The 20,879-nt window shown below is 31.4% G+C and overlaps 1 protein-coding gene across 2 annotated transcripts in view; it reads left to right on the top strand.

Annotated features, from left to right (window-relative positions):
• LOC127708607 (calcium-dependent protein kinase C-like) overlaps positions 1 to 15,456 on the top strand; it is a 142,869-nt gene extending 127,413 nt beyond the window's left edge. The window contains exons 15-16 of one of the 2 annotated variants that reach the window (XM_052213630.1): positions 1,370 to 1,510; positions 7,458 to 15,456. In XM_052213630.1, coding sequence (XP_052069590.1) covers positions 1,370 to 1,510; positions 7,458 to 7,610 — 294 coding nt within the window. In that variant the 3' untranslated portion in view covers positions 7,611 to 15,456. Of the gene's footprint in view, positions 1 to 1,369; positions 1,511 to 4,385; positions 4,542 to 7,457 lie in introns of those variants that run through there. The other variant, XM_052213631.1, reaches the window with a different exon arrangement.
• Positions 15,457 to 20,879: the final 5,423 nt, after the last annotated feature.

Below are 20,879 nucleotides of genomic sequence, written 5' to 3'. Positions count from 1 at the left end.
GAAGCTGTTTCAATTTGTAAAGGTGTAGGTATTTACTTCTATAACAGGCCACAATGTGTCTTATCCCAAATCTATGTCTAAAGAAGCTGTTTCAATTTGTAGATGTGTAGGTATTTACTTCTTTAACAGACCACAAAGTGTCTTATCCTAAATCTATGCCTAAAGAAGCTGTTCAAATATGATAAAATCATCGATGTATTTGTTGTGGGAATCAGTTTGGTCCTTCACAAAGATGGTTATGTAATTTAGATTTAACAGGCCACAGTGTGTCAAATAGAATTGATCTTTGATTTTTTTATGCCTGGGTTAGAATATACTGTAAATTCAAAGATCATTGCAAGGTTTTTTATTGATGGGAATAACACGACTCCTTGAGTATAGCAATAATAAGATCTCTTAATTCTGATATCTGATACATATATCTGTAAGTAACTTTTCCTAAAATCGCAATAATTAAACTCTCATTTTTGTTTATTTTTCAAAAATCACAATAATAAATGCTTGCAATAATTTCTTGATTTACAGTAATTACTTAGTTCAACTATTTAATATTAAGAATACATGTAAATAAAACCCACAGATGAAAAGGGGGCGAGGTGTGAATTGTAATTTTTCCTTTTCCCTGTTATAACCATTACAAATTAAGCTTATGACAAAATGATACACACTATACCAGATTATAGCATTATAGTATCAACTTAAATTTTACCATCTATTTGATGAGGGAATATTGGTCGCATTTGTTTTCTACTGGTTATATAAAACAGATTTTATTCTTGTGAAATGTTTACTCATAGATTTGACAAACTTTCTCGGTAAAACCTTCTGAGAGATAACACATAAAATATATTACAATGCTCCAAGGTCTGGAAACAGATTAAATTTTTCCAGTCGTGACTTAAATTTGGACATAAATGGCTGCAATAAATCTGGACTGATAAAAAACCTGGCTGGCAATTTGGTTAGAAACATAATATTTTTACTTCCTTGTTTGAATATTTATGGTAAATAGAAAGTCATCAGTTATATTGTCACAATTATTGATTTAATTAACTAACATAGAAAATCTAATTCACAATTGGTTGCTCTATGTTATTTTTTTACATCTATTTCCTTGTCCATAATATTAAATTTGTCACATGACAGAGGAGTTTAGAAGCATTACTTGAAATTTAAATACATGAAAAGATACAATTTCTGGAAGAAGTAAAATTATTGCAGTTGATTGATCATATTTGATAATTTTTAAGTATTTAAAGGATACAAAATATAATGATCTTGTGATGCAACCAATTTTATAAGTCAGTGTGTACTATTGTATTTTATTGTAGTTGTTATAAGTCAGGTGTACTATTGTATTTTATTGTAGTTGTTAACAAAGAATCCATCAAAAAGATTAGGCTGTGGTCCTACAGGTGAGAGAGACATCAAAGAACACAGATTTTTTACAAGAATTATGTGGGACAAAATTCAAAATAGAGAAGTGCAGCCTCCATACAAACCAAAAATTGTAAGATTTGATGTTGTTATCCCTATCTTAAATAGATACTTTGTGTTGTTGCAAAAAAAAGAATTTCATTTTTCCTTACAAATTCCTTAAATATAGATGTAAATATAGTATATTTTGTAACTAACATTTTTATTGTAGTACGTGTAAGTTTATATTTAATGTTTAGTTGCTATTTGGCCATTTTGCATTGCTGCCTTGTATAGCAATTATTTTATAATTTCATGTTTAATTGTAAGAAAAGTTGAAAGGAATCGAAAACTAATTAAAGCTGTTTATGTTATAAAGGAAAGCATTTGCATTTTACTTCATTTAGCACAATCTGTCAGTCATGATAATAATTGAATTGAACTTAATAACTAAATAACTTAATATGCCATTTGAAACATGAGAAGCACAAAAAATCAAATAAAAGAACTTCTATAAGAGTTTAAAGTTTTGAAATTGACCATCAAGTTATCAATATTTCAGATTACCTTATTAGTTCATATTAGTTTTGTAGCATTTGCATGTTTTTTTTCCCATAATGCATATATATTAGCCATAGATTGCATTGCAAAAGTTTAGTTTGCTTATTATGCATGGCTATTTTGGATTGTTTAAGCCCTGACTGATAAACATTGTTTTCTATCATAATCTAGATTTTTTTTTTAATATTCATTTATTTTCAGTTTTTGTTTCACTACGTCTAACAAGAATTTTTATGTTGAAAATTAGAAATAAAAGGACTGTTGTTCTGGAGAATTATCAGAAAACACTCTGCATCAATTTGCTTTAGCCATTCTTACCCAAATATGAGATTAATAATATTGATAATTCAGTAACAATTACAATTTTTGTTAAGATTTTTTGTGCAATTAACAAATTAGTTTACAGACAACCTTGTAGCCTGTTCTTCTGTGTATATCTTGGTCCCCAAGCCAAAAAAATCGAGATCTTATGACAGATAAGTCAAGGTTTGACAGCTTTAGTAGACATTTTTTCATCAAGGTTGAAATTATATTTTATGTTAAGAGTTACAATTACAATTATATACTTTGATAGAGAATCTTACACCTCCTCCCTAAACCTCAATCATCTGTTAAGTATCTGATTATGGTTGGACTGAAATTGACTCAATATAGGATGATGAGTGAAACGTGGAGCAGGATGTGATACCCTTCCAGAGCACATGAGATCACCCACAGTTTTTGCTGGGGTTTGTGTTGCTCAGTCTTTTGTTTTCTATGTTGTGTTTTTAGACTCTTGTTTGTCTTGTAATCACTTTTTGTGTCAATAAACCGAAGCCAAATTAAAGCACAATTTTTTATTCAATCACAAAAGTACCTCCCTGAATCTCTTTGCTGTTCAGTCTTTGAAGATTTATTTGAGTTTTACATTTGCATTTTATTTTTTTAATACAAAGTGTCACCCTTAGGTTATGTTACTTGATATTAGAATGCCTCTAGCTCTCTGTTAAAACATTTGTTTGAATAAAGCCTCATGTTGAAGATCAGATCTTGGTAATAAAGTTATGGATGCATACAGGGGATTATTCAGCCCAGATGTATATTGTCTGCCATTCATTCTTTCCTTCCTTTCACCCTTCAGAAATCCAATAGTTGTCTGATCTTTTGCTATGCTTATAGATATTGAGCTCATTTTAGTGCATTAGGGTATGCTCACTGTGCTGGTGTTACAGCTTGAATTGAGGTTTCTTTCTGGACGACCTATGTTTCATGGAATACAGCCCATGGAATTTGAAGAAGGCTTGCATTCATTAATCAGGACTATTTAATTAGGATTTTTTTTTTCTGCAGCTCCATAGTGACTTGAATTTTTAATGAAAAAAAATATAAAATGAAAGAAATAACAAATAATAACTATACAAAAATTAAACAACCTTTCAGTTGAATTTTGCTGTGTCTCATGCATGGTTAAGTTTTATAGTTCCTCGATACTTTTAAGGTTCCTTGCATTAAAGATGACAACACTGAATATGAAAAAAAATTAGTTTAAAAGTTGCTGATTCATTAAGCCTTTTACTATAGCAATACAAACATGAAATATTATGCTGAAATGGCATTTTATACAAATCATGAAAGTGTAACATAACAAAATGCATTTATTTTGTTTATTGCAAAAAATTTTTTTTATTTCTTTTGATTCAACTTCTGTTTAAATGATATTGAATTAAAGGTTATACTTTATGGAAAATAGAAGATTTATAATTTGAAAACATGACCTTTCATGCAAGTTGAAATTTCATTTTTATTATTTCTTAAAATCCAGATGAAAAATAACATTGTAGAAAATATTTGAACACAATGGACTTGCGTGTTGTCATTTGTTTTAATATTCCCATATAATAGCATGGCAATTCATCGCCTAACACAGTCATAAAATCCTTTCCACTTAAAGTTCAGTAATAAAAACCCACTAAATTTTCTTATATGCTCAGCCATTAAAAAAAAGATATGACAGAGAAGACTTATATATTTAAATTGGTTTAATACTTTAGATAAATAATTTATTTTATGCAATACTGTAAACCAACAAATCTTTGCAGATACTTCTTTTCGTATTTAGCCCCTTCTAGCTAACTTTATGGCTATTTATTTTCTGTTATTTCCTACCTTCATTGACATATTTACACAAGGGAGTTTCAAAGTTTTTTCATATTTTCATTTATCATATTTTCGACAGTTAATATTTGAAATTATTTATACTCAATAAAGTCACCAGAATAAATAGCTCTCAAAAATTAGTTGGTTTACAGTAATACAAAGATCCCAACAAAAAACATCTCCCCCAAAAGTCCTTTTTATAAAGTGACTTAAATGAGTTGCCATGTGTTTGTTGTTGTCAATGTTGTTTTTAGTGTTTATTACTGTTACAGCGAGATCCAAAAAGTGCAGAAAACTTTGACCAGATCTTCACCAAGACAAAAGTGAAAAATACTCCAACAGACAGTGTGGTTATAATGAACATCGACGAACTTCAGTTCAGGGATTTCTCCTTAGTTAATCCTTATTTCAAAAGTTGAGTTCTCCTTGTATGTATTTATGATTAAGTTTAAGTTTTTATTTTTGCATGTGACAAAAAACAAGGCTATAGTGGCTGGGAACTGTTTCGGTTGTAAAAGCCTTTATTTTACATAAAAACGGATCTTCTTTGAAAACATTATGATTGTAAAGTTTGTCATTGGTTGCTTTGAAATAGATTTTATAACCCTGAATTTGGTTTTATTTTCTTTCACTATATTGGCAATGTATAAGGTATTTGTTCTAGCAAACCAAAATTTGTTCCCCTTTTCCTTTGCAATTTAAGTTTAAGAATTAAATGTACTATTTTCGTGTTATACTTTTATTAGCATTGTGATCAAATTCTCTATATTGTTGGGTATGGTTAAACAATTATAGGATATATCAAAGAATTATAGCCTGATAAAACTGTAGCCTTGTTTTTGCATGTCTTCTGTTTTATTTATCCCTCATTTATTTCCTCTCAAATTTCCACACTTATCTTACAAAAAACAAATGTTTTACTTCATATAAGTTAACGGTTCATTTAAACCAAATCCTGTATGAGTTTAAGCATGGTGAATATATCTGTGTACACAAACCGTTGAATTTCTACGATTGAAGTGAATGCTTTATCAGAGTGATTTTTTTGTAACTTTGAATGTCTACGATTGAAGTGAAAAGCTTTTTGAAAGAGAGTCAATATACTGTTGAACGCTATAACTTGAATGTTATGATTGAACTCCTCTGTCTGTTTATAAGGCCAATCAAGCTGACTTTTTTGTGACGATAGTATTTTTACATTGCTAGATGTCAATGGTAACAAATAATCTTCTTTATTTTTCATATTAAACATTATTTTGAATAGATCTGATTTTTGACATTTTTATTTCATTTTTTGACAAGAATTTGTATTCCTTTAGTCAAGTAAAAGTAATGTGATAACAAGGTAAAAAGCCTAAGCTTTATTCCTTTAGTGCCCTTAAATGCTTGCAGATGCTTTAGTTGATAGCTTTTGAAGCCCTTTAGTTCAATTGTATTTAATAGATAATTACAGGTCAACAACTATACCTTGTTTGGCATACCAGTACAAAAGGTTGGTGTGAGCTATGACCATCATTTGGTGTCTGTCATGAGTAAATAATTTAAACAAATTCTTCATTTGTGAAAAAAAAAACCAACTGTTTGAGTCCAACTTGATCACAATTTAAGTGTATCAAAAAAATACAGGACAGAATGACTTCATATTTTGTCAGGAGTCTGACAGTGATGAGTTGTAAAGTGAGAGCACTTTTTGGGATCTGTCATACTCCTGCTTCCTGTCTGCCAAAACTTTGAATTTTTCAATAGGTTGAATTGAATTAAAAGTCATTGCACGTCTCATGTCTCAAGTCCCAAGTTAAGTCTGCCTCATATCTTGACTTACATCTAGAAATTGACAAGAGGGATGGTTGAAAACAAAACTTTACAAAAAAAGAGATGATTTTAGCTTCAGAATCGTGAACTTTCCATTTCTATGTAGCAACATTCCAACAGTGCCTGCATAAGGAGTATAGATCTCCCAGTTGATACCATATTCCAGGGCTTGTATTTCCTATCATGATTTCTTTGATAGAGGGTTGCTGCTCACAAGGGAGCTATTAAACTAAGAGTTCCAAGCAGTGAAGTTGAAATCATCTCTTCAAAAATTTTACTGACACCATCACAAGTTGGTTGACTGTTATGGAATATCTGTTTCACAGATGACGAGGGATATGTTCCAATTTTCGTAACTACAATCCTGTCCCCTTTTCCCAGAATGTGATCTACCGAATTAGACTAATCACCAGGTTTGTACTTCATGAGCAGCACGACGGGTGCCACATGTGGAGCAGGATCTGCTTACCCTTTCTGAGTACCTGAGATCACCCTTAGTTTTTGGTTGGGTTTGTATTGCTCAGTCTTTAGTTTTCTATGTTGTGTTTTGTATACTGTTGTTTGTCTGTTGGTCTTTTTCTTTTTTAGCCATGGCATTGTCAGTTTATTTCCACTTAAGAGTTTGAATGTCTCCTTTGGTATCTTTTGACTCTCTTTCAAGTACTGCTGAACAGAATTATTTCATATTTGGTCAGCAGCTTGGCAGTGATGAATTGTAACATGTGTGTGCTTTTGGGATTTGTCACTTATCTACTTCCTGGTTTCTGATGATTTAAGTTATGTTTGGAGGCATGATTAGCATTACACAGGCATGAGCATTCTTGTTGTAATTGGCAATGGATTACACAACAAAAAAAAATCAGGTTTCTTCTTTTGTAAAACATTCAATAGTATTATACAAGAAGTTTCATGGCTCTCCTAGGTACAGATGTTGGTGGCCTGTGCATAGATGGAGTATATGTTAATTGTATGTCCAATGAATATGAAACTTCATTCAAAAATGCAACAAGACAGTAAAAACAAGTAACATGTAAAATGAGAGGAGTGACTATAATACAAGGTTGAAGTTCAAGTTAAAGGTCTATAAATAACATATATAATGAGAGGAGTAACCCCAATAGAAGGTGGAAGTTCAAGTTTGAGGTCTATAAATAAACATATGAAATGAGAGGAGTGACCCTAATAGAAGGTTGAAGTTCAAGTTTGAGGTAGCTTGAAGTACATGTCCTATTGATGTGGAACATGTCAAAGCATGTTGATGAATATGTCACTTTTTACAATCACTTTAAACCTTACAATTAGTTATGATTTTATAAATAAGGATAATACTTTACGTACACAGAAGTGCATGGTATATTGTGATGTCTGATACTTGATATATATTTTATTTTCAGGTTTAGAAAGAACATGATAAAGGTTTCATATAAGATTTTAGCGATTAGCTGTTTGTGCATTGAAGATTACCATATGCTCTAAAAAATGGTTACTTTTTCTTGTCATAAGTATTTAAGGCATGCACAATTTTTTTTCAGAAAAACCGAAAGGATGTCAGCAATTTTGATCGTGAGTTTACAAGTGAAGCCCCGAAGATGACGCCAACAGACAAATTGTTTATCATGAATCTAGACCAGACAGAGTTTGCTGGGTTTTCCTTTGTCAATCCTGAATTCATTGTCAGTGTGTAGATGGTCAAGTGTGAATGGAGGGGAGACAACTCTATCCTAAAAAAGAAATGATTCCTTAAGCTCAGTGTGAAAAACAGATGTTGTAACTTCTTCAGCTACTTTACAATTTAATTGTACTTGGAAACTATAGAGTGAGAATGAATAAGGTTGTTTATATTTATACAGTCAAACTGCACAAGTATAAAAAATTACGAATCCAGTTCAAATTTCATCTTTGAAAAAGTAATGTCCAGAAACAGATATTCATTACCTAAAAAAGTGACTGAGTGAAAAAAAAAAATGTGCTCAAGATGAAAACTGTTTGCTCCACATACAGTATTTCTCTTTACAATAGAAAATGCAGGTATATTTTTTGTAAATTTCTTGCCAGTCTTTTCCCATTACCATGTAATTTTAGAATAGAATGCAGATTTTATTTGAGATTTCACCACATGTTTGATTGTTGCTTGTTTAATGTCCAGTAGCAAGTATTTCATTTACCCCTATCTGTTAAACAAACAATAGTCAAACAATCATGTTGTGACTTTTCAAAATAAAAACTAATACATGATGTTGTCATTTACTTTATCTTGTCTTTCTTACTTTTTCATGGGACTTATTTAACAGCCTTTTCAAACCAGTGAGTTAATGGAAACCAAAAGTAAGCAATTTTTTTCCCGTATTATTCTCCCGCCAAACAAACAACATGGCCACCCACAGTGACTATAGGAGAAATTTTTGATCTGTCTCCCAAAGTTTTGATGATAAAATCCTAAGTTTGTTTTCTGGAAAATTACATAATGACAGCATCTTAAATCCAATGTGTTTGTTATTATTGAACATTTTTACATTGGACCTATGGGAAAATGCATAAGTAAAATTCTACTTGTAATCTCTGAAATCATAGTGTGTTTGTTTAATAGTAAACCCATTGACCCAACCATCCAACATTACAACCATAGAACAAACAGGGTAAAATTGATTATATTTGCCTTTCAGGATAGATTTTCATACTTGCTTAATGACCAACACATGCTCCTTAGAACCTCTAGTTCATTTATCTTTAGAATAGCCTTGTATCTTCCCTAATTTAACTATCAAAAAGTGTAAAATTATTACATGTGTATATACATTTTGAAAGGTTGTTAATGATGTAAGGATTTTAAATAATGGTGACTTAACTTCCCATCAAGACAGGTGTATTGAGTAGCCGTATTATTGAATGGATGGGGGATAGGGGGATGAAACAAAACAGATATTGGAATATGGAGAGGGTGGGATTAAATTACTTTCAGTATCTATTTTCATACTCATTGTATTTTTTTGTTTGATTTCTTGGGTGGGAAAATCATGTTTTTTTTTTATTGTCACATAATAAAAATTGAAAGATATTTCCGAATATTTTAGAACAAAGAAAAATCCCAATTGTCATTTAACTTTTTAATGCAAGAATTTTCATTAAAAAAATGCAAAAGAATATGAACAAAAATCTTTTCCTCTTGTATATGTAAGGTATGGCTAAATACTCAATAAATGACATCCATGTACTTATTTATTTTTGTTACACAACAGGTGCAGTTTTATGAACCGTAATGGCCTAGATTTAGAGAATTACGTTTTGTCAGAATTCAGAACAACAACATCCTGTTCCTTCCAAAATCATGCAACCTTGACCCACTTACTTCAGTGGATAAAAATTAAGTTTATGAAAAACAGATTACTTGAAGTCATTTATAAAAAAGCCTTACTACATTTTGGATTGAATAAAATTTGAGGATCTGGTAGTCTGAGTGAAATCTATTGAAAGAAAAAGCATTTCACATAAAAAAAGACATGCATCTATTAACTGTATTGTAAATGAATGAGGAAAAGGACGGGAGACAGTTTTGAAAAATTCTATTCACATCAAAATGGGTACAATATGTCACATTTAAAATCTATTTAGTTTATTGACATTACAAAACATCTCTTATATGACTGAGTTGCATTAAGTTGCAAATTAAGCTTGTAGTATAGTCTGCATTGAGTGGATGGGTGGGGGGGGGGGGTTCCTGTTTTGTATAATCAAGTCCTTTTACCATTTTTTACCCAGAATCATCAAACTTTCTGAAATGTACACATTTGGATAATAGTTGCAGATTTTCTCTATGATGAAAATTTAAAAAAATTCAAGAAAGTGATTGATAAAGGGTACTTATTTTTTGTAATCAGCAAATTCAACTTTATTAAAATTCAAAAGAATAAGCATTTTTGATTTTAAGCAAAAAGAATTTAAGTAGATTTTTCTTTTTTTTTTCACCTATTATTTGAGCTGTCTTCTGAGTATGTTGACATGGTTTTCACTGAATATTTGTTATTATGTATGTGAAGAAACAAGGTTAAAACTCATCATAAATATACTACAGTAATGTTTGTATCAGCTCGTTGTTGTTGTAAATTATACACAAAGTTTATTGGTCATTTTGCTCACTTTTATAGACTTTTTTTGATGTGATAAATGTGTATATATATATGTGTATGATTCTGTGTGTTAATGTTTGAAATGTTCATTGAATAATAATAAATTCTTATTCATAGCAATATGAAAAACCAGGAGTGGACAATTGAAACGATTCATACATTTCTTAACATTATTTGTACCACAATTTCTTCACATTTTATACCCCACCTATGATAGAAGAGGGTATTTTGTTTTTTGGTCTTAGTGTCTGTCCATTTGTTCCTCAGTCTTCCTCTGTCTGTTGTGTATTAGGTTGAAGTTTTGATTTAAGGAAGTTAACCTTGAAATTGTGGTCACATCAACTTGAAACTTAGAACACTTTTTATGCCCCCGCCGTAGCGGAGGGGGCATTAAGTTTTACCCTTGTCCGTCCCTCGGTATGTCCTTTGTCCCAAAGTTGGTTTCCCTTCTCTAACTTTAGTTTGCCTCAACCAAATTTTATAAAACTTATACACAATGATTATTAACACAAAATACAGATCAAGTTTGAACTTTGGTGGCGTCACTTTATTTAAACTGAATTATTCGTTTCCATTCTCTAACTTTAGTTTGCCTCAACCAAATGTTATGAAACTTATACACAATACTCATTACCACAAAACTCAGATCAAGTACAAATTTGGGTAGGGTCAGTTTTACCGTTCTTCAGTTATGTCCCTTTATTACTATATGATATGCAAGCGGGGGCATCATCTGTGTCCCATGGACACATTCCCCATTTATTAATTTTGATGTGATATATTCCAAATTAAGATTTTTATGCCCCACCTACAATAGTAGAGGGGCATTATGTTTTTCGGTCTGTGCGTCCGTTCGTTCGTTCGTCTGTCCTGCTTCAGGTTAAAGTTTTTGGTCAAGGTAGTTTTTGATGAAGTTGAAGTCCAATCAACTTGAAACTTAGTACACATGTTCCCTATGATATGATCTTTCTAATTTTAATGTCAAATTAGAGTTTTGACCCCAATTTTACGGTCCACTGAACATAGAAAATTATAGTGCGAGTGGGGCATCGGTGTACTATGTACACATTCTTGTTACCTAGGTATTGGGGTTCACTGGACATGGGAAATGTAATAGTGTTGGTGGGGTATGGTGTACTATAAACACATATTCTGGTTCTTGATATTTTTTAAAGGTTTGTGAGAAAATTTTGGTTTGCAATTGTGTTAGCTTAAACCAAAGATGATCTCAGAGATCTTATACAGCTTTTCCTGTTGCATACACATATACTCAATAGCACTTTGGGGAATATTCAATTATTTTGTTGGCTTCATTTTACACCCACACAAAATCCATTTCAAACATGTCTCTACCTCTTCAACATTTTTTATATATAGTTTTGAAATCCTGTCATTTTGTTGTCTCCATTTCACAGTACAGAATTCTTATGAGAATATTTATATTTACATAAGGTATCTGTATTCTTGCATATTAATTGCATAAAATGTTTTTGTCCAAGACTGGATATAGCCCGGCATGTTTCTAACTACTGAACCTTTATTTGTCCACTGTTGGTATTTCATGTATATTTTTATTAAAATGTGATTAACATGCATAATTATAGTCAGTTTTGTATTTTCTTTGCTTTATGAATAGTTTTCTTCCATAATTTTTATCTTTTTCTGCTTGTTATTCTACATATGTTTTTTCCTTCTATATATAGTGCAATTTAGAGAATTATTTTATCTATTAGTGTATATTGCCTTATAATTGTAGTGATGACATTTCAAATAATTTGTGCGTCAATTTATATTTTGAATTTGAGACAAGTCATGTCAGTACTTCATGTCATTATGTATTTATTCTTTGTTTTTACAACAAACCTGGATTATGGATATATTTGTTCATTACTGAATAATGTTGTCGTCCATAACAGTTCTGTCTACAAATTGATTGATTAAGTTCATACAGATTATGGCTTGTATGCTATAACAGTGACAATGTTTTCTTTAATATGAAAGAACTATTTTTTAAGGGTACAAAATGTATTATAAAGTTATCCATTGAAGAGATTTATGGAGAAATATTTTTACAACACTGCCATTTGAACAAACAAAAAAATTCTGCATAAACAGACACATGGTAGATGTTCCGATAGGTTTTTTTTTGTCTCCCACATCAGGTGCATTTATTTTGTGTTCTGTCAAGCTTCTCATATTTATTGACAGTGTTGAAAAACTTGCAGGAATTATGTCTGAACAATAAGTACTTAATGCTAGCTGTAAGGATATGCTATTGCATTCCATAAAATACATAAAAAAAACTTAATGACCTAATCAAAATTTGCTTTATATATGAAATGGTCAGACATTGTTAAGAAGTTTGATATTTAAACTCATTCATTGTTGATTTTAACATTGACATCATTGGTATATATATTTAGTTTACAATTCTGCTAGAATTTGGTGCAAAAATTCTTGAAAAAAAAAACCCATGCCATTTGGACTTTTGAATCCATCACTTATGAAAGGCTCAATGAGCTACTGTCTCAGCCAGTGACTGCATTAATTGTAAAATGCTCATTATTTAAGAAAGCAGAACAGTTTGATAATTCATATTTGGTACAAAAATGTCTTGTGGTCTGCAGTTCGTCACATGTCCTTCATCAACTTATTGAAGTCAACATTAATTTTCTGTGATCAAGTCAGTTTCTCATTTACCATGAGTTATAGATTAAAATACTTGGTCCATAGAGTTATTATAAGCTTAGCATGTTTGTCTGGCAGATGATGCTTGACCTTAACCTTATTTTATGGTTTAGTGACCAAAATTAGATATCATACTTAGGTCAACGTCTGAGTTACTTTGAATAGGTTACTTCATTTGATATATAGAATCAATGTCAGATATTAAAAATGCCAGTCTAATACTAGTCACTCGACCTTAACCTCATTTTCATGGTTATTGCTCAACCGTACAGGTACCCGTATTCTTGAAACATGGTAAGAACTATTAACATATAACTAACTCATAATCTATAAAGACATTTCAGCATGAGCATCCTTGTTGAACGTAGGTAGGCAAGTCTGATGCATTTAAGCATTACAAACTTAACGTTATCTCAGCTGTCCTACATATATACATGTATATATATATTATATATCAGTAAAATAAGGTACTTAAAACACTGCATAATAAGCATTACATACTTAAAACGTCATCTCAAACAGCTGTCCAATACATATATAAGTAAATATATAGGTAAGATGAGGTAGTGTTACAGCATTTTATGATCATGGAAAGCATTTTCATATAACAGAAACTATTATACATTTTGTTAAAGTACAATCAAATGTTATCACCTAGTTAGCAACACCATTACATTTAATCCAATATATCTGCAGCTTGTAGTGTGTAGCGGTACAATCAATGAATCTCCGTATCTTTTGATATAATGTATACATGTGTTATGTATCAAGTGGGGTTATAGTATTTCCCTCAATTTTGGCATATACACTTTTTTGTGGTATTAAGGTTTTTGATAGACATTTTTTAGTCATTCTTCATTATGTATATCATAATGCAAATGGGCTGCATCAAAATGTTTTTTAAAAATTGTGAAATTTTGTCTAAATGCGTTGTTTTGCCAACCAATATTCAGGATTAAAGAGGAGGGCCTAGTATTATATTTTGGTCTATGAGAAATGTGAAGAAAAACTTCTGAAGCAGTTCATACCAGACTGGCAAAAGGAATTTGAAAACAAACACAGGTCTTGATACTGTAATCCTTTTGGCAATAAATATACACTCGAGACTTGTGTAGTGATCCAGGATAAATATGTGCCTCACTTTATAGCTGTGACACATAGGATATAAAAGTTACATAAACAGGCTCAGGGAGACCTCTAATATAAATATTCTAAGGGAATTGATCAAATTACTAATAAGAATTCAATTTAAAATATTTATTTGTCAACAATGGTTTAAAGATTTCATACTCCCAATTATAATACTTTTATATACCTAGTGTTCAAACTCGTTAGATGATAAATTTGCAGGAAAACTTAAGAATGATCAAAATGCTTTTAAGCTTTGATTTTGCTGCAATGCTTTGTTCATTATTTCATCTAGAAATCCCACCAAATACATGTTATTGTTCTTCATAAATTAAACAAAGAATGTTTAAAGGTTTTGGTCAAGTTGTTGATGATAATAACCCTCAAAATTAGTAAGAGTAATTATTTGATATAAATCTGGATTGTCAATTATCAAGTTGTTTTTCTTAGTGAAAATAGTAATATTCAACCATGTTCTATTGTGACAGAGGTTGTTTTGCTTCTTTCATTCTTACTATATTTCTTGTATACAGAAGTGTAAATTAAAATATATCTTTTTAGACAACACAAAAATGACAGTTTTGTTGTAAAAATAACATTGTTTTGTTGTATTCTATAGAAAATCAGTTTAATGTAGAAGAGTTAGATATTCTGAAGAAGTTCTATAACAGATTGTATGACTGCATTTCATTTTCACAACATTTTAGAATTGAGTAGATCATCGCTTCAAGAGTTGTTACAAATTCTGCACTTTATAATGTCAGGGTTATATTGAGAGAAGTAATAAATGTTTGTGTTTTTGTTTATGAATGTTGATTACTTTTGATATTGATGACATTATGTTGAAGGGACAAAACTAGAACATTATAAAAATGTAGTCATATATACTCAAACACTAATGAAGTTGTCAACTTTATTGTCTTCTGGAAACATATATTGTGCAAAGTTTATGACAGCTTTCTATCAATTTAAGTAAATAAAATTATTGAAAAGCAACATTAAATTTTAGTGAACTAATAGTCAAAATAGATTTTTTTTATAAAACCTTTTCATTGAATAGGGAGGGGAAAATTATGAATATTTTTATGATGTGGCTTAAACTTTTGCAGATTATAGAGTAAATTGTTTGTGACAATGTATGTTATTTAACATTTTCTTTGAGACTAGAAAGTGTATGTAATACATGTGCTTAACTTTCAGTGTAGCCCTCATAACAATGTTATTGATATCTTGTCACAAGTGTAATACTATACATCATTTATTACGTACTTAATAAATAAAACTAAAAATTTCTATCTGAAATTTACTGGTCTTCAAAACTATTTAAAAAGTATTAACAATAGTTTCTTAACTTAAGAGAAATGCATATCAGCAAATTCACAACTGAGCAAAATCAAGTCTATTCCATGACGTAACAACAGTTCTGTATATCATTATATTTATTTTTGTCACTGCTTGTAAAAATTCAATTGCTGGCAATTTCCCTGTACCTTTGTTTTAAAACATGCATATTTATTTCTTTTCTTCCTTACAAGGTGTATTACTTTATTTGTTATTGTTGAAAATTAATATAATAAATATTTGAATTATACTAGTCTTTATTTAGTCTCTTTTTACAGGCCCTTGTCCATTAGAGAACATAATAGTTGCTAGATCAGAATTGATGTTGACTGTTGGACTATCATTGAAATCTATGTCTCCATCTTGCATAACACATTAGGAGCTAGGTTAAATGTGAAAACAGAAAAACAGTTCAGCACAACAAGATGTATCAACCTGGAAAATAGGATAAAAATCTACTGACCTGTTTTGGAGTTATTGTCCCTGAAATAATTTTTTTTTTTGTAGTTTTTGGCTGTTATTGTGAAAATTATAGGAGCTAGGTTAAAAGTCTTAATTTTAAAATGTTCAACAGGACAAGATAGATCTACCCTGTAAAATTGGAGCTAGGTTAAAAGTGTAAATGCTAAAGTGATCAGCACTACAAAAATATATTAACTCTGAAAATTTCAGAAAAATATGTCATTAGTTTTTGTCTCGCCTTGATGGAGTCAAAAAGCGAGACAAAGGTATGCTGTTTCCGGTGTCGGTGACTGCGACGGCGTCAACAATGTTTTAGTTTGTGATTAGGTCTAGTTCATGGTGAACCACTAGTGGTAGGTCAATGATATTTGGTATGCAGTTGTATTAGCATTGGCACATCTCATTACCATGGAGATTATTTGGCCCCGCCCCCTCAGTCAAGGTCTATTGACTTTGAAACTTTTCATTGTTAACATGTATTAGTTTGTGATTAGGTCAATTTATGGGGAAAAACTAGTGGTAGGTCAATGATATTTGGTATGCAGTTGTATAAACATGGGCATATCACATTTCCATGGAGATTATTTGGCTCCGCCCCCTTAGTCATGGTCTATAGACTTTGAAAATTTTGCTAAGTTTACATGTATTAGTTTGTGATTAGGTCAGTTCAAGGGGAACCATTAGTGGTAGGCCAATGTTAATTGATGTTCAGTTGTATTAGCATTAGCACATCTCATTTCCATGGAGAATATTTGGCCCGCCCCCTCAGTCATGGTCTATTTACTTTTGCTTAGTTTACATGTATTAGTTTGTGATTAGATCAGTTTAAGATGAACTGCTAATGTTAAGTCATTGATATTTGGTATGCAAATTTATTGGCATTTGCAAGTATCGTTTCCATGGAGATTATATAGCCCCACCCCTGAGGTTTATTGACTTTGAAACTTTTACATAGTTTACAAGTTAATGTTTGTGTTTAGGTTTGTTTAAAGGGAACAACATATAAAAAGTCAATGGTATTTGGTATACAGTTGTATTAGCATTGGCACATCTCATTCCATGGAGATTGTTTAGCCATGTACCTTCAGTCATGGTTCATCGACTTTGAATATTTGCATTACTAGCATGTTAAAGTATTGCAATTTTAATTTCAACATTTCATTATCAAAATTACAAAAAGGCGAGACATATCTCTGTGATAACAGTTTATTGAGTTACTGCCCCTCAAGTTTACATTTTTTCAATTTTTCAACTTTTTTTGCTGTTATTTCGAAAACTGTAGGAGCTAGGTTAAGTGTAAACCGCAAAAATTATCAGCATGACAAGATCTATCTACTGATATTTTTTGACAACTGGTTTGGAGTTATTGCCCTGAAATGTTGATTTTTACTGTTTTTATCAGTTTTGGGTGTTATCTGAAAACCTTTAGGTGCTAGGTTAAACATGAAAATTACAAAAATGTTTAGCAGCAGAAAGAGTAACTATCATATGTGCTTATAAAAGTCCTAAATAGCAAACATGGTATTTTTTGCACAGGGTGAGTGATACACACAGGTGTGCCTCTTTGTTATGTATCCCTTTGAAATAAGAGAGATATTTCGTTATTTCTGGTGAACAAAATGCTATTTCCAGTGTTATATGATAGCTCTTATTACACAAATTTACATATATAGTTTTGATATACTTTTGCCTGAAATAAGGGAGATAATTTGCTACTTCCAGTTTACAAGTCACTTCTGCTTTCATATGATAGGTTACTTCACGGATTCTAAAAATATATCTAGGTACTTTCACATCAAATTAGCGCAAACATAGCTACTTCTGGGTTACACAAGGTCAATTAAGGTGGACCCTTTTCTGGGTCATATGTCGTCCAGCCTAATGCAAAAGACATCACGACTTTATTATGTATTAGTATGAAGTTATAGCAAAAGTTGCATTTACGACCAAAATTTAGAACACGACCTTGACTTATATTTCCTGCCTATGTTCCAAGGACCTCATATCACAGACTTTAGGTCTCTTTTGAGTTGCGCTGACATACTGTAAATATTGAACACAAAAAGAAATAACTTCTTTCACATGTAAAAGAATTGTTTTGGTCCAAGTTGAATAGATCATCCTGAGGAAGTAACAAACATTTTGGAGAAAAATTTAAGTGATAACTTTTATGGTTTCTGAGGAGAAGCGATAACTCCCATATGGGAAAGTGTTTGGTTAAAAAGGGTGAGTTTCAAAAGCGTATTAACTGTTAAATACTGTGGATTCATTTATTTTCGTGGGTACCAATTTTCATGGATTGAGGAAAACTTGCATTTTGGTGGATATTGGATTTCATGGTTTTGCTAAAGTATGCATACAACCTTATAAAAAATTTGTAATTCGTGGTTTCCCTTTACCCACGAAATCCATGAAAATTGGTACCCAACGAATAATTATGAATCCACAATAGCATATACCAAATATCTTATCCACAGTGGTGAAAATCAACATTTCAGAAACAAAAAAAGTTGCAGAAGAAAAACAAATAATAATCCAAATAAATCAGATCAAGACCTAATAATGCCAAAAAGCTTATAAATTTTACAGAGCTTGACTTAAGAGATAACTGTATTGTATTTGAAGCTTTGCGGACGTCCATCGGTAGTTTTACTGTCGCAAATTTAGTTTACCTGGCGACGCGTAGCGGAGACAGGTAAACGGGTATTTGCGACAGTAAAACTACCGATGGACATCCGCAAAGCTTCAAATACAATACAGTTATCTCTATTCTAATGCAAAACAAGTACATAATTCAATTTCAATCATTATTTCAGTGTAAAATTCTAATTAAAGAAAATTCTGCGAAAAGATGTTATCTTCTTTGGCCCCTAAACTAGGTGACGTTATATGTATGCTTCCGGCGTCAAACGTAAACACCGGGCGTTTTCTGGCTTCTTGGCCGCTTCAGAATGTAATAAAATTTGATAAAAAGAAGATTTCTAGGTGCAACATGTGAGTTTTTTTGCTTATTATTGTAAAAATTGCATGTCAATACATTCCACAATTCAAAATGTCGGCTTCCTTAGTTACAGACAAGAAGATAGAGAATTTTACGCTTACTATCATCCAATCAGAACCATTGATACAAAATAATTGCATTAGAATTGTCAATTCAACTTGCTGGTATTGAAGATGAACCCTATTCCATACAAATTCAAAGATCAACTTATAACAGCTTAGCTAATATCCTGTCTCAAACTTGGTTTCTAAAATGTTTCATTGTGAGGGTAGAATACTGCTTCATAAAAAGGACCATGAGTTCAATTTATTTTCCATTATTTTTATCTTTACCTTAGTTTAAAAATTTTTCGTATTTAACAATTAAATTGGACTTGATTAATTAGTTTTCAGCTTTAAGAGTTGATTTGCAATGATTGACTGTAGGGTTTTGTTATGCTTTAAATGTGTTACAATTACAAGAAAGTATTTGGGTCAGTTCTCATGAAGTAAGACGAGGTTCTCATTGAAATACCTGTCACTATGGGTTTTATGAGTTATGGATTTTTTTCCCCGAGATTGAAATCTTCTAAATTTGTTTTACCAAATGAGGTAGCTGTAACTATGGTATTTTTTTGGTACTGACTGTCCTTGTTTTTCATGAAACCAGTATGCTTGCTGTGTTTCTTAAGTTAGAGGGCGGAAACTGAAAATTTGCAAATTTCCAAGTTATAAAGGGGTAGTAGTCTGGAATGGTTACGGACATACTTTCAAAATTTAAATTCTGTCTGTGTGTTGTGGTTCTAAGCATTGTGTTTGAGTTTCATAAAATTTGGAAGAGAAAAACTTATGTTAGAGTACAGAAACGGAAAAATTGGCAATTTTCTAAGTTATAAAGGGACATAACTCTAGAACAGGAAGTGGCTCAATGCCCAAATTCAAACTCTGTGAATTTGGTTCTAAGCATCATATATGAGTCTCATGAAATTTGGATTAGAAAAACTTAAGTGTGTGGAAAGGAAAATGGTATGGACGGACAGACAGACAGACGGTAAAGGGCAACATTTAATGGCCCCTTTGCCTAAGGCAGGGGCATAGAAATATGTGACCTGCTCGCATCATATGCTGAAGTTCAATGAACCATGAACTCTAGGTAATATCGTAAGTTGGCATAGAAAAATTTCATCTAACAATGACCATGTGCACTAAATTTCAAGTTAATTTGACCACAATTTCATGGTAAACTCCCTTAACAACGAAAAACCCCGAGAATGTCCTAAATTTGCATGTTTCCATGTTCTGTGAAATAAGTGTCCAAATCGTAATTTTGCATAATTTTTTTTTTTAATATTAGCATTACAATGAACATGTGAACTACCTTTCAAGTTGATGTGACCAGAACTTTATGGTAATCTACCTTTACCAAAAACTTTAACCTGAGAATGTTCTTATTTCACACTATCACATTTCTATATTTGTTGAACCATGAAATCAGGGTCAAAACTGATAATTTGTTAAATTATTTGTAAAGTTCACATCAAAATGAACAGCAAGTCCTGTCTGTGTTTTAATAAGATGTTTTTTCTGCTTTGTATCGATTTGACGAGTCAGGTTTTCTACTGATTTTTTATAGTTTGTTCTTATGTTGTACTGTAACACCACAGTCCCAGGTTAGGGGGAGTGTTTGAGGCCAATAGACTAGTTTAACCATGCCACATTCTGTATGTGCCTGTAATTCAGTGTTTGTGTTTTGTTGCTGTAAATCATATTTGTTTTTCGTTCATTGTTTTGTACATAAATCAGGCTGTTTGTTTTCTCCTTTGAATTGTTTTACATTTGTCATTTCAGGGCTTTTTATAACAACTATGCAGTATGGGTTTTGTTCATTGTTGAAGGCAGTACAGTGACCTATAGTTGTTAACTTCTATGTCATATGGTCTCTGGTGGAGAGTTGTCTCATTGGCAATCATACCACATCTTCTTAAGTTTCAAATTGATATCGCATCAACTTCATGGAAAACTACCTTAACCAAAAACTTTGACATGATAAGGACGTACTAACAGATGAATGGAAAGATGGACAGACACATACTCCAGAAAACATAATGTCCCCTAACTATTCTAGGTGGGCCATAAAAATACAATTTATTATGACATCCGTGTTGGGTAAAATGAATTGTAAGGTTGGGAAACTGATATTTTGCAAACACATCTGTGGCACACAGTTTGTTT

This window comes from Mytilus californianus, unplaced genomic scaffold (assembly GCF_021869535.1).
Source record: "Mytilus californianus isolate M0D057914Y unplaced genomic scaffold, xbMytCali1.0.p SCAF_7, whole genome shotgun sequence".
NCBI classification, from domain to species: domain Eukaryota; kingdom Metazoa; phylum Mollusca; class Bivalvia; order Mytilida; family Mytilidae; genus Mytilus; species Mytilus californianus.
This window is presented reverse-complemented; position numbering and strand designations above follow the sequence as displayed.